At 44.1% G+C, this 15,945-nt stretch overlaps 1 protein-coding gene across 1 annotated transcript; it reads left to right on the top strand.

Moving 5' to 3' along the window:
- The first annotated feature begins 280 nt into the window (after window positions 1-280).
- Window positions 281-9,991, top strand: LOC130367380 (uncharacterized). The gene is made up of 4 exons (XM_056569796.1): window positions 281-343; window positions 6,770-7,780; window positions 8,897-9,145; window positions 9,924-9,991. Exons 2-4 carry the CDS (start codon window positions 6,790-6,792, stop codon window positions 9,989-9,991), a joined length of 1,308 nt encoding a protein of 435 aa, XP_056425771.1. The 5' UTR covers window positions 281-343; window positions 6,770-6,789.
- The last annotated feature ends 5,954 nt before the right edge of the window (window positions 9,992-15,945 follow it).

A 15,945-nucleotide genomic window follows, 5' to 3' on the forward strand; every position in this document is an offset into this window, starting at 1 on the left:
CTACCGAAGCTGCAGAGTTATAGGGGAACTGTAAAAATGAAAGTACTACAACCTCCAGTGTGGCCAGTCTGTGCCCCCCTAAGTGTCAGGGTTGGAGGAGGCACAGGTTGAACAGACACACTACAATGGGAGTTGTAGTACTGTAGTTGTTAAAGAAAAAAAAAATGTTTTCATCAGGTTGCCCATAGCAACCAATCAGATTGCTTCTTTCATTCTTGAGAAGACCTCTGAAAAATAAAAGAAGTGATCTGATTGGTTGCTAAGAGCAACTGGACAACATTTCCTCTCCACAGGTACATTTCCCCGATTGTCTTCATATTTAGGATGAGAATCTACTGACAAAGTGAGTAGCCAACCATTTCTGGGCATAAAACTCTGTAAGAGACAGCAGTCTGGGGGCGTCTGTGGTGGACATGAAGGAAGGGGGGGATCCAGGGAAATTGAGATTTGACGTCTGCAGCGAGCACTTCTCACTGAGCGACGGGTCTCATCCCAGGTATTGCAGGGGGACCCCCCACGATCAGCTACTTATCCCATAACCCATGGATAGGGTGATAAGTTAATTTTTGCCATAGTTCTCCTTTAATTGGCCAGAACACACCCAAAATCAGTCCCAGCCAAACATTGCTTTGTGTCCTGTCATTTCTCCCAGCTGTTCTTTTTCTACCTGCTTGTAAGGCATGCCTACACTCTCTAATTCCTTAAAGTGGTACTCCGCCCCTAGATATCTTATCCCCTACCTTAAGGATAGGACAAAAATGACTGATCACTGGGACCCCCGCAATCTTCATGCAGCACCCGGCGTTCCAAATAATATATTTAGAACTCTGGGTTCTCGTGGTGCGGGTCGTGACCTCCCGCCACGCCCTTTCCATTTATGTCTATGGGAGGTGGTGTGATGTCACAAGAAGGTGTGGCATGATGTCACGAATCCCACCACAGGAACCAGTGATCTAAACATACTATTTAGAATTTTGGTTGCTGCATAGAGATTGCTGGGGTCCCAGCAGCAGGATCCCCTTGATCAGACATCTTATCCCCTATCCTTTACATAGGGGATAAGATATCTAGAGGCGGAGTACCCCTTTAAGGGACAGTTCATGTACCCAAAAGTTGATCCTTTGCAACCGTATGACCCCTAGCAAGTTCCCTGCATGAGTCCCATTCATCAGAAAAAGGCTTGTGCATGGAACTTGCTGGGTGTTCTACGTTTGCCTCATAAACTGCACCACCCAGCACCAGTTGCCTCTCTCCGCACCGCATTATGCAGATCGTGCAGGAGAGCAACTTTGGTCATCCATGTTTTGCTAACTCTATTTTCACACACAGAAATAAATAAATGAGTCGAACAAGTCAAAGAACAGTTTAAAAAAAGGGGAACTTTATTTATTATTTATTAAAATGTTTGTGTAGGGGACTTTTTGTAACCTCCCATCACTCACAAAGAGCGTACAGTAACTAATACTCAGGACAGGAAAAACCTCCAGAGGGGAGGAAACCTGTAGGGAATCCATGGCTACTGTATGGCCCTTCCTCTGGGCATACTAAAGGAGGTTACCTCTAGAATTTGGGCAAATGTTTCTGTGTATGTGCATGATTCCTAGGCCTGTGCCTTCATCCAACGTCTTGCTGTAGGTCCCGAAATGCTACTCCATGTCCTGGAAATAGTGCATCTAAGATAGGGGACAAAAAAAGATAGATTATTTACATGTTTATCATAGAAATACACATGGAACTGCACTAAAGACCTTTTGGACAAAACAATGTAACACTTACCAGTCACAGTCATGTGCATGACTTTGCATTCCCGTGTCCCTACACAATGTCCAGCACCGGCCCCTCACTGATGAACAGGACCAGTGTTATTTCTGGGGCTATGCCTTCATCCAACGTCTTGCTGTAGGTCCGGAAATGCTACTCCATGTCCTGGAGATAGTGCATCTAAGATAAGAAAAAAAAGATAAATCATTTACATGTTTATCATAGAAATACACATGGAACTGCACTAAAGACCTTTTGGACACAACAATGTAACACTTACCAGTCACAGTCATGTGTATGACTTTGCATTCCCGCGTCCCTACACAGTGTCCAGCACCGGCCCCTCACTGATGGAGAATGAACAGGAGCCGTGTTATTTCTGCTCAGTGCTGCCCTTTGGTGGACAATGGTTATGACATCACATGTGTGACACGCTGTTACCTCCTGGGAGTTCTATTTCAGTAGTGCTGCTCTCTGATTGGCTGAAAATCAAAAAAGCTTTCTAATATATTCTGTATGACTGTTATCTAAGGTTTTTGACAATTTTTATTAAAATGGCGCCACTCCCTGTGGGTGCGTTATATTTGTTTCTCCTAACCAGACATTCTGTATATGTAATATCATTTGGTGGCCCCAACAGCCTGGGCCCATAGGTTTCTTACATAGATCAATGCTACTCCGGTAGGCTCAATGAGCAGCGCTGGCCGCCGGGACGTCTGACGAGTGACGTCCCTGACGTTGCGGTCTGGAGCGAAGGATGTCACTAGTCAGACGTCCCAGCAGCCATTGATTTAAAGTGGTCGTGGCTCCTGCTGCCAGTTCAAGATCAGACACCATGGCCCTAGATTGACATACTGCAAAACCGATCCCCTGTGGCTGCCCACCTGTTGCAAAACTACAACTCTCAGCCTTCGGCTGTCAGGGCATGCTGGGAGTTGTAGCTTTGCAATAGCTGGACAGACGTCTGTCGAAAGGGGGGGAAAGGCACCAGAAATAAAGCAATGTGGGCTTTGAAAAACACCATTTATATGTTGTTTTTAATCACAGCCTAAGCCTAGGAACAAACACAATTCTTGTTTGATGTTTTTTTTTCTTTTTGCAAAAAACAAACAAACATCAAAATCTTCCCCCTCATTTCTTTTCTCAGCTATCTTTGTGTTATTTTTGCTAAAAGCACTGGGGTGGGGGGGGGGGAGGGGGAGGGGTTGTCTTAGAGATTTATCAAAACCAGGGATGAGGGAAACTGGACCAGTTGCCCATAGCAACCAATCAGGTAGTTTCTTTCTTTTTTAAAAAGGCCTCTGAAAAGTGAAAGAAGCGATCTGATTGGTTGCTATGGGCAACTGGTCCACTTGACCTCTGCACAGGTTTTTATACATCTGTCCCAATGTGTATTATAATTATTATTGTCATCATCATCATCATCATCATCATCATCATCATCATCATCATCATCATTATTATTATTATTATAGGAAGTGTTTTTTCTTTGGTGTTTTTTTTCCCTCTGGCTTTTCTCATTTCAAGTCATGTGATTCTTTCTTCATTTGACTGAAGGATTTCTATAAAAAAAAATTGTGAGAAAATACCCCCCCCCCCAAAAAAAAAAAAAACATGCTCTCGGCATCCCACAGATTTGATGGCCAAAAAACACCATAAAAGGATGAAGAAACCCCCATTAGTGTCTGGTGTTTCATATTACCCTATTGATTCCAACCTAACATGTGCCCGCAGCGAGCATGGTGTTTTTTATGACAAACACGCCAAGTGTAATCCCAGCTGAAATGAATGTTTTCACAATAGGTGTGAACAGACTGCAGGATGTGCTAGATATATTTGCATAGTTGCGGCATACAGCACGTGCAGCATTTATGTGGCGGCTTTCTGCTGGCATATATGGCTTTCTGTGCTGGTGAATGCAGCGGGCACTTACTGGCGGTTTTTTCCTAGCTGCACAGTTTTGCACCACAACCACTCCGGCTGGGACCAGGCTGACCGATCTAATGACCAAGATGCCGCAGTGAACGGCTTTCTTTCTGTGAAAGTTCTGGTGAACTACAATGCTCAGAAGAGGAGGAGCGCCATTGAGCTTTTGGAAAGTGAATTAGTTTGGAATGGTCAGGGCCATGTGCGTTTACAAACCCCCCGTGGTGCCAGAACATTGAACCCCCCCCACATGTGACCCCATTTTGGAAACTACACCCCTCACAGAATTTAATAAGGAGTGCAGTGAGTATTTACACCCCACAGATCTTTGGAACAGTGGGCTGTTCAAATGAAAAATTTAATTTTTCATTTTTACGGACCACTGTTCCAAAAATCTGTCAGACACCTGTGGGGCGTAAATTCTCAATGTCCCCATTATTACATTATGTGAGGGGTGTAGTTTCCAAAATGGGGTCACATGTGTCGTGGGTCCATTGTTCTGGCACTATGGGGGCTTTGTAAACACATATGGCCTTCAATTCCGAACAAATTTTCTCTACAAAATCCCAATGGCGCTCCTTCTCTTCTGAGCATTGTAGTTAGCCCGCAGAGCACTTTAAATTCACATATGGGGTATGTTCTTTCTCAGAAGAGATGGGGTTACAAATTTGGGGGGGGGCTTTTTTTCCTATTTTCCCTTGTGAAAATGAAAAATTTAGGGTAACACCAGCATTTTAGTGAAAAAATATATATTTTTTCATTTTCCCATCCAACTTTAATGAAAATTCGTCAAACACCTGTTGGGTGTTCAGGCTCATTATACCCCTTGTCAAGTTCGGTGAGGGGTGTAGTTTCCAAAATAGGGTCACATGTGGGTATTTCTTTTTTTGCGTTTGTCAGAACCGCTGTACAATCAGCCACCCCTGTGCAAATCACCAATTTAGGCCTCAAATGTACATGGTGCGCTCTCATTCCTGAGCCTTGTTGTGAGCCCGCAGAGCATTTTACGCTCACATCTGGGGTATTTCCGTACTCAGGAGAAATTGCGTTACAACTTTTGGGGGTCTTATTTTCCTTTTACCGCTTGTGGAAATAAAAAGTATGGGGCAACACCAGCATGTTAGTGTAAATTTTTTTATTTTTTTTTACACTAACAGGCTGGTGTAGCCCCCAACTTTTCCCTTTCACAAGCGGTAAAAGGAAAAAAAGACCCCCAAAATTTGTAGTGCAATTTCTCCCGAGTACGGAGATACCCCATATGTGGCCCTAAACTGTTTCCTTGAAATACGACAGGGCTCCGAAGTGAGAGAGCGCCATGCGCATTTGAGGACTAAATTAGGGATTGCACAGGGGTGAACATAGGGGTATTCTACGCCAGTGATTCCCAAACAGGGTGCCTCCAGCTGTTGCTAAACTCCCAGCATGCCTGGACAGTCAGTGGCTGTCCAGAAATGCTGGGAGTTGTTGTTTTGCAACAGCTGGAGGCTCCGTTTTGGAAACCCTGCCGTACAAGACGTTTTACATTTTTTATTGGGGGGGGGGGGGGGGCAGTGTAAGGGGTGTATATGTAGTGTTTTACCCTTTATTATGTATTAGTGTAGTGTGTTGTAGTGTTTTTAGGGTACATTCACACTGGCGTGCTACGGTGAATTTCCCGCTAGGAGTTTGCGCTGCAGGGAAAAATTTGCCGCAGCCCAAACTTGAACTAGGAAATTTACTGTAAACCTTTCCGTGTGAATGTACCCTGTACATTCACATGGGGGGCAAACCTCCAGCTGTTTCAAAACTACAACTCCCAGCATGTACTGACAGACCGTGCATGCTGGGAGTTGTACTTTTGCAACAGCTGGAGGCACACTGGTTGGAAAACCTTCAGTTAGGTTCTGTTACCTAACTCAGTATTTTCCAACCAGTGTGCCTCCAGCTGTTGCAAAACTACAACTCCCAGAATGTACTAATCACCGAAGGGCATGCTGGGAGATGTAGTTATGCAACAGCTTGAGATACCCAACTACAATTCCCAGCATGCCGAGACAGCTGTTTGCTTTCTGGGCATGCTGGGAATTGCAGTTTTGCAACATCTGGAGAGCTACAGTTTTTAAATCACTGCACAGTGATCTCCAAACTGTGGACCTCTAGATGTTGCAAAACTACAACTCCCAGCATGCCCAGACAACAAACAGCTATGTGGGCATACTAGGAGTTGTAGTTTTGCAAGATCTGGAGGGATATAGTTTAGAGACCACTGTATAGAGGCACACTGGTTGGAAAACCTTCAGTTAGGTTCTGTTACCTAACTCAGTATTTTCCAACCAGTGTGCCTCCAGCTGTCTGGGCATGCTGGGAGTTGTAGTTTTGCAACATCTGGAGGGCTACAGTTAGAGACCACAGTCTCAGACTGTAGCCCTCCAGATCAACTTACCGGCTTCCATACCATCCCGGGAGCCGTCCTCTTCAGAAGCAAGTGACGGGTAAGTGGACGTCGGGTGACGAAACGCACGTTGGGACGGTGGTTACAGGCTTCCATTATGGGTAAGTGAGGTTTTTTTCACTAATCATTATTGTTATACTTTGGGCCCATTCTCTATACCAATCATGTGATATAGCAGTTAGCTTCTCATTACTACTGGGGCCCTTTCTGGACCCCTGTTACTTCTTTTTGAATAGGAGCCATATTACATAATTTGCTGACCTCACTATATATACATCCATTGTGATTTTTACTTCTACTGTACCTGATCCACCTACGTGTTTTCTGGTTGTATCTGAGACATCTCATTTTGTATTGCTTTATACATACACACCTGGTATTTTATCCTTATTGAAATTAGTCACATATGTGTGACGCTTTTTAACATTTTGGATATAATAATAAAATGTTGCATATTTATCAGTAGCAATTGCTCTTTGTTTGAGTTTTTTCTCTTTCTTGTATAAAATAGTTTATGGAGCTATACTGATTTACGACTTATAGACCCCTTGCACCTAGTACATATCATGAAAAACAGAGTACAATATATACCTATTTGGTGCAGTTTATCCTTTTTGTGTTTAATTACCTTTTATTCTGTGGTTTCCACAGCTGAAAAAGTTGGGTCAGAGATGGATTTTAAAGCACGTGAGTTGGTGTGGCTCACTCAGATTAATGAGGTGTTCAGTGACAACCCTGTGATTTTAAACGCAAATGGTCAGAATGTACAAAAACAAATTATAAAGTTGAAAAACCTGCTGTATAAGAGAACGAAATTATGGTGGAACAAAAATTTTCTAGAGAACTATCTTTCTAAAGGTATTATCCCTCGAGGACTGAGAGTCCAGGTGTTCCCGTCCTACCCAGTGGATGACCCGATCTTTAAGAACAAATGGGAGGAACATGCCAACAAATGCTCTAGAGGGTTCATGAAACTCCTGGTACTCGCTAACTCATCCTCATTGAATGACTTGGAGAAAGAAATAGAAGTACTCCAAAACGACATTAAAAAGAACCTATCTTCGGCTGAATTAGAGAAAGTTAACATCGAATTAGAACAACAATATCTCAAATGGGAAACTGAAATTAGTGCCATGAAAAAGAAAAAATATCAAAGAGATAACATGGATGTACAACAAAATAGAGTATATAGATGGCGACAAGTTAGAGATAGAACACAAATACCACTGAGGTCAAGATCATCATCTGTTGTCTCTCTGTCGTCAACTGACGAGTCACAGAGTTCTGTGGATATAAGACCTAGAGTCAAAACCAACTACAGACAACATAACCCCCAACATCGGGCTGCTGAACTACGCAGGGAAAAAAGGAAAATGTCCCCACCAACCACAAGGGGCAAAAAAACAAAAAATAATGAGCTAATTAACCTTTCTACCCATATTCTCTCCGAGGAGCAACAGTACATACTAAGTAAAGGTCTTAATTTCTCACCAACTAATAGTTTTGATTATTTTACAGCTTTAAAGGACCTAAATTTATTTTCATGCAAATTACTATTGAGGAGACTGCATGCAAAGAGGGATCAATTACTTTCTACCCCAGAGGAAAGAGAAGCGATCCAAATTTTGGAGGAGCTTCTGGCAGAGCAGGGGGGAGAACAAGGTAAGCCATCATACGTAGTGCCTACGAAATCTACCACGTTTCCTCCCTTGTCATTATGTCCAGCCATCGAGGTCTTCACTAAAGCGTCAAGTGAGGACCTCAAACAGATATCATCCATAGTTGTCCAGGACAATCTAACCAAAAAACAGAGAGGAGCTTTAAATGAACTTATGGAATTGAAAGATGTAGTATTTAAACCAGCAGATAAGGGGGGAAACGTGGTAGTGTGGCCCATCAGTAAATATGAACGTGAGGTATTCAGACAATTAAAGGATAAGGACACATATGCTAAATTAACCTCTAACCCCATTACCCAGTTCTCTATAAGGCTTGGCCAGATACTTGATTCGGCTTTCAAATCCGGCATCATTGACAAAAAAACACATAGTGGTTTGATGTTACCATATCCTCAAACCCCTACCTTTTATATAATTCCTAAAATACACAAGGATCCCCTCAATCCTCCGGGGCGCCCGATCGTGTCAGGCATTGATGGTATATGCGATCCTATATGTAAATTTATTGACTACTATTTACAACCGCTAGTAGAATGTTTACCCTCTTTCATCAAAGACACGACGGGAGCCCTGGCACGGATTGATGGAATCTCCTTGGAACCAGATATGTGTCTGGTAACTGCAGATGTAGAGAGTCTTTATACATGCATAGACCATGTGGACGGCTTGAGGGCTATCAAATTTTATCTAGACTCTGGTCCGTGGGATGCCGACACCTGCCAATTAATCCTCGAATTATTGGAGTTTGTTTTAACTCATAATTTCTTTACGTTTAAAAACCAATTTTACCTTCAGAAACGCGGCACTGCCATGGGGGCCGCCTGCGCCCCTTCGTACGCAAACCTCTTCCTAGGGTACTGGGAGAGGGGTTTGTTTCAGTGCGGAGGGGCGGAGGCGGGCTCCCATGTGCAGTGCTGGATTAGATATATCGATGATATTCTCTTCGTTTGGCAGGGGTCGGCTTCCCAATTGAAGGACTTCATGACAATACTCAACACTAACAATATTAATGTGAAACTTACCTATAAGACAAGTAGAGAATGCATAGAATTTTTGGATATACTTATAAAATGTAACACCCATGGTTCTCTGTCAACAGACGTATACCGTAAGCCCACTGCCACCAACCTTCTTTTGCATGCAGCCTCCTCACACACTCCATCAACTATCAAAGCCATACCAACAGGACAATTCCTGAGAATACGTAGAATTTGCTCCTCGGATGATGATTTCAAGAAACAAAGTGCAATACTTACGGAACGTTTCCTCCAGCGTGGTTACAGCAGACGATCTCTCAAAAAGGCCTATCAGAAAGCTCAACATGTACATAGAGAGGACCTCTTACAAGGTAGGAAAAAGGTCACAAATAAACAAAGTGACAATGTGAGATTTATCTCTACATATAATTGTAGGTGGGAACAAATGAGATCTTGTATTCAAAAAAATTGGGCTATCTTACAGACAGATTCTTTAGTGGCAGCGACTTTCCCCCCCCGGGTCCAAATGACAGCTAGACGTAGTCGCAACTTACGCGACATGTTGGTTAGAAGTCACTATATAGCTAATACCCCCAATCTTTTTGGGTCAAAAGGACCCAGAGTTGGATGTTATCCCTGTGGCTCCTGCCGAGCCTGTACAAACATACAGCGAGCCACAGATTTCCTGTCTGCAGATGGTTCTCGTCGCTATCAAATTCGCCAGTATATCTCGTGCACCAGTACCTTTGTGATCTATTATGCCACATGTGGCTGTTCAAAAATTTATATTAGACTTACGTCCAGAGAATTACGTATAAGAACAAGGGAACATGTACGAGATATACTGGCAACAAAAGAAGAGGATGATGTTACGCATCTGAAAACGCTCCCTAGGCACTTTAAGGTATCCCATAATTCAGATCCAATGACCTTGAAAATTAAAGGGATAGAAAGATTGAATATGAACATCAGAGGGGGCAACTATAAAAAACTCCTGGCTCAAAAAGAAGCCAGATGGATAGTTAAATTGGGCACAATGGTGCCCAATGGTTTAAACGAACAACTTAGTTTTGCACCATTTTTGTAGGATCCTCTTGTCTCTGTACCAATATTTGGCTTGATTTTAATGCTATCTTTTCTTTTTCTAAGATTTTAACAGTTGGGAATTTTTTCCAGTAACATCAGTCAGCTCCCTTTATACCTCGCACAACAGCTGATGCACCTACTTCATGAAGCACTATACGTTGGTGAAAGATGAAGCCAATAAATAGTATTATTATATAATGCTATTCTAGTTGTTATTATGATTTTGCTAACATTGTTTATTATTTTTTGATATCTATCTTTTGACTTATCTATATACTAATTGAGGAATATACCTATATAGCTACTAGGAGATACTTTGTATTTATGCAATATAATTAGCGCCTTTGATATACAGTGTACATGCTGTTACTATATAGGTTATTGAATAATTCCCTGCTACACCATACATGGCTACTTTCATTGTCACTTTATTTACAGGAATAATTTGTTTGTTTTTAAGTACACTCCTCACTTTTTGTTATTATTTCACACTTTTTAGTTGTTACCATCCCTAAGATGGTCCTAATATTATTTTTATTTATTCACAATTATTTTTATATTAAATTGAGGGTCACATTATTATTATTATCACTATTTACACACCATCACCAGTGTCACTTTAACTTCACAAAATGTATATATTTATTTGTATACATATATATTCCATATATATATTCACTATATCGATTTTTTATTATTTACTTATTTTAGTATTTTTTATCTATTCTCATACACTTTACCAATAATTTTTAATTCTTAATCTTTCATATATCACACTTACTGTTATGATCATGGTAATGAGTACACTCCATTTACACTTGATGCTTTTTATTATTATTATGCTAATTCCCCAAGTGTATACACTTTTAAATAGCAACCACGTGTGGCTATATGCAGGGGCCTATAACCAATAAGTGCATATAGATTGAGCACCTTTATTCATCATTTAAATTAACGCTGTAATTATTTTCCCATCTATACCTTATGAGTTGCTGTTTGTCATTATAAGTACATTCGTCTATATGTATATCATGACGCATGTTATTGGTTGCTATTAGTGTTGCTCGCGAATATTCGCAATTCGAATATTATTCGCGAATATCGCATATTCGCGAATTCGCGAATTTCGCGAATATAGCGCTATATATTCGTAATTACGAATATTCGTTTTTTTTTTTTGTTTTTTTTTTCTTCACAGTACACATCACAGTGATCACCCCTCTCTGCTTCCAGCTTGTGTGGTGTAAAGAAGGCTGTAATACTACTGTGTGAGACTGGCGTACGAAAATTCGCATATACGAAAATTCGCATATGCTACTTTTCGCATATGCGAAGTTTCGCGTGCATTCGTTTTGTATTTGCTGATATTTCACATATGCTAATTTTCGCATATGTGAATATTCGCATATGCGAAAATAAAACGAGACTATAACGAATATGCGAATATTCGCGAATATATGACGAATATTCGTCCATATATTCGCGAATATTCGCGAATTCGAATATGGCCTATGCCGCTCAACACTAGTTGCTATGTGAGGCTATATTGATGTCAGGATATTGATGTCATAAGGCTCGTTTGGTTATATTGCTAAGTATAGGTGCAGACAGGGTTATATACATATTGTCTATTGACTTTGTGCAATTTCTAATGCAAGGCGCCGATTTCTGATTGTGCGCATGCGCGGGGCCCTTTTCCTGGCACGGACTCCCCGGGCGTCAATAGGCCGTGCGCGCAGGTCCGGAAGTGATGCTTTCGTGACCTGCGGGTATTGGCTGTGACGCGGCGGTGAGCGCCGATTCCATCCGGGTCGGGACCCTGCGCATGCGCCGCACGGCACAAATCGGCGCACAATATCCATAACAAACACAGTATAAAAGGGAGCCACATACATAGTCGGGTAGCGTCCCTTGAGAAAGTCGGGTGACGAAACGCACGTTGGGACGGTGGTTACAGGCTTCCATTATGGGTAAGTGAGGTTTTTTTCACTAATCATTATTGTTATACTTTGGGCCCATTCTCTATACCAATCATGTGATATAGCAGTTAGCTTCTCATTACTACTGGGGCCCTTTCTGGATCCCTGGTTACTTCTTTTTGAATAGGAGCCATATTACATCATTTGCTGACCTCACTATATATACATCCATTGTGATTTTTACTTCTACTGTACCTGATCCACCTACGTGTTTTCTGGTTGTATCTGAGACATCTCATTTTGTATTGCTTTATACATACACACCTGGTATTTTATCCTTATTGAAATTAGTCACATATGTGTGACGCTTTTTAACATTTTGGATATAATAATAAAATTTTGCATATTTATCAGTAGCAATTGCTCTTTGTTTGAGTTTTTTCTCTTTCTTTGTATAAAATAGTTTATGGAGCTATACTGATTTACGACTTATAGACCCCTTGCACCTGTTACGCCGAGCGCTCCGGGTCCCCGCTCCTCCCCGGAGCGCTCGCTACACTCCTCTCACTGCAGCGCTCCGGTCGGTTCCACGGACCCGGGGCGCTGCGATACCGCCTCTGGCCGGGATGCGATTCGCGATGCGGGTAGCGCCCGCTCGCGATGCGCACCCCGGCTCCCGTACCTGACTCGCTCTCCGTCAGTTCTGTCCCGGCGCGCGCGGCCCCGCTCCCTAGGGCGCGCGCGCGCCGGGTCTTTGCGATTTAAAGGGCCACTGCGCCGCTGATTGGCGCAGTGGTTCCAATTAGTGTTACACCTGTGCACTTCCCTATATCACCTCACTTCCCCTTCACTCCCTCGCCGGATCTTGTTGCCTTAGTGCCAGTGAAAGCGTTTCCTTGTGTGTTCCTAGCCTGTGTTCCAGACCTCCTGCCGTTACCCCTGACTACGATCCTTGCTGCCTGCCCCGACCTTCTGCTACGTCCGACCTTGCTTCTGTCTACTCCCTTGTACCGCGCCTATCTTCAGCAGCCAGAGAGGTTGAGCCGTTGCTAGGGGATACGACCTGGTCACTACCGCCGCAGCAAGACCATCCCGCTTTGCGGCGGGCTCTGGTGAAAACCAGTAGTGACTTAGAACCGATCCTCTAGCACGGTCCACGCCAATCCCTCTCTGGCACAGAGGATCCACTACCTGCCAGCCGGCATCGTGACAGTAGATCCGGCCATGGATCCCGCTGAAGTTCCTCTGCCAGTTGTCGCTGACCTCACCACGGTGGTCGCCCAGCAGTCACAACAGATTGCGCAACAAGGCCAACAGCTGTCTCAACTGACTGTTATGCTACAACAGTTACTACCACAGCTCCAGCAACCATCTCCTCCGCCAGCTCCTGTACCTCCTCCGCAGCGAGTGGCCGCTTCTGGACTACGACTATCCTTGCCGGATAAATTTGATGGGGACTCTAAGCTTTGCCGTGGCTTCCTTTCCCAATGTTCATTACACTTGGAGATGATGTCGGACCAGTTCCCCACTGAAAGGTCTAAGGTGGCTTTCGTAGTCAGCCTGCTGTCTGGAAAAGCCCTAGCTTGGGCCACACCGCTCTGGGACCGCAATGACCCCGTCACTGCCTCTGTACACTCCTTCTTCTCGGAAATTCGAAGTGTCTTTGAGGAACCTGCCCGAGCCTCTTCTGCTGAGACTGCCCTGTTGAACCTGGTCCAGGGTAAATCTTCCGTTGGCGAGTATGCCGTACAATTCCGTACTCTTGCTTCTGAATTATCCTGGAACAATGAGGCCCTCTGCGCGACCTTTAAAAAAGGCCTATCCAGCAACATTAAAGATGTTCTGGCCGCACGAGAAATGCCTGCTAATCTTCATGAACTTATTCACCTAGCCACTCGCATTGACATGCGTTTTTCCGAAAGGCGTCAGGAGCTCCGCCAAGATATGGACTCTGTTCGCACGAGGCGTTTCTTCTCCTCGGCTCCTCTCTCCTCTGGTTCCCTGCAATCTGTTCCTGTGCCTCCCGCCGTGGAGGCTATGCAGGTCGACCGGTCTCGCCTGACATCTCAAGAGAGGACACGACGCCGCATGGAGAACCTCTGCCTGTACTGTGCTAGTACCGAACACTTCCTGAGGGATTGTCCTATCCGCCCTCCCCGCCTGGAAAGACGTACCCTGACTCCGCACAAAGGTGAGACAATCCTTGATGTCCACTCTGCTTCTCCACGTCTTACTGTGCCTGTGCGGATGTCTGCCTCTGCCTTCTCCTTCTCTTCTGTGGCCTTCTTAGACTCTGGATCTGCAGGAAATTTTATTTTGGCCTCTCTCGTCAACAGGTTCAACATCCCAGTGACCAGTCTCACCAGACCCCTTTACATCAATTGTATAAACAATGAAAGATTGGACTGTTCCATACGTTTCCGCACGGAGCCCCTTCTAATGAGCATCGGATCTCATCACGAGAGGATTGAACTTTTGGTCCTCCCCAATTGCACCTCGGAAATTCTCCTTGGACTTCCCTGGCTTCAACTTCATTCCCCAACCCTGGATTGGTCCACTGGGGAGATCAAGAGTTGGGGGCCCTCTTGTTCCAAGGACTGTCTAAAACCGGTTCCCAGTAACCCTTGCCGTAACTCTGTGCTTCCTCCAGTAACCGGTCTCCCTAAGGCCTATATGGACTTCGCGGATGTTTTCTGCAAAAAACAAGCGGAGACTCTACCTCCTCACAGGCCTTATGATTGTCCTATCGACCTCCTCCCGGGCACTACTCCACCCCGGGGCAGAATTTATCCTCTCTCTGCCCCAGAGACTCTTGCCATGTCTGAATACGTCCAGGAGAATCTAAAAAAGGGCTTTATCCGTAAATCCTCCTCTCCTGCCGGAGCCGGATTTTTCTTTGTGTCCAAAAAAGATGGCTCTCTACGTCCTTGCATTGACTACCGCGGACTTAATAAAATCACGGTTAAGAACCGCTACCCCTTACCCCTCATCTCTGAACTCTTTGATCGCCTCCAAGGTGCCCACATCTTTACTAAATTGGACTTAAGAGGCGCCTATAACCTCATCCGCATCAGAAAGGGGGATGAGTGGAAAACAGCATTTAACACCAGAGATGGACACTTTGAGTATCTGGTCATGCCCTTTGGCCTGTGCAACGCCCCTGCTGTCTTCCAAGACTTTGTTAATGAAATTTTTCGTGATCTGTTATACTCCTGTGTTGTTGTATATCTTGATGATATCCTAATTTTTTCGGCCAATCTAGAAGAACACCGCCAGCATGTCCGTATGGTTCTTCAGAGACTTCGTGACAATCAACTCTATGCTAAAATTGAGAAATGTCTGTTTGAATGCCAATCTCTTCCTTTTCTAGGATACTTGGTCTCTGGCCAGGGACTACAAATGGATCCAGATAAACTCTCTGCCGTCTTAGATTGGCCACGCCCCTCCGGACTCCGTGCCATCCAACGTTTTTTGGGGTTCGCCAATTATTACAGGCAATTTATTCCACATTTTTCTACCATTGTGGCTCCTATTGTGGCTTTAACCAAAAAAAATGCCGATCCCAAGTCTTGGCCTCCTCAAGCGGAAGACGCCTTTAAACGACTCAAGTCCGCCTTCTCTTCGGCTCCCGTGCTCTCCAGACCTGACCCATCTAAACCCTTCCTATTGGAGGTTGATGCCTCCTCAGTGGGAGCTGGAGCTGTCCTTCTACAAAAAAACTCTTCCGGGCATGCTGTTACTTGTGGGTTTTTTTCTAGGACCTTCTCTCCGGCGGAGAGGAACTACTCCATCGGGGATCGAGAGCTTCTAGCCATTAAATTAGCACTTGAGGAATGGAGGCATCTGCTGGAGGGATCAAGATTTCCAGTTATTATTTACACCGATCACAAGAACCTCTCATACCTCGAGTCTGCCCAACGGCTGAATCCTCGTCAGGCCAGGTGGTCTCTGTTCTTTGCCCGATTTAATTTTGAAATTCACTTTCGGCCTGCTGATAAGAACATTAGGGCCGATGCTCTCTCTCGTTCCTCAGATGCTTCTGAAATTGAACTCTCTCCTCAACACATCATTCCTCCTGACTGCCTGATTTCCACTTCTCCAGCCTCCATCAGGCAAACTCCACCAGGAAAGACCTTTGTTTCTCCACGCCAACGCCTCGGAATCCT

The sequence above is a fragment of the Hyla sarda genome, chromosome 4 (genome assembly GCF_029499605.1).
Source record: "Hyla sarda isolate aHylSar1 chromosome 4, aHylSar1.hap1, whole genome shotgun sequence".
Lineage (NCBI taxonomy): Eukaryota > Metazoa > Chordata > Amphibia > Anura > Hylidae > Hyla > Hyla sarda.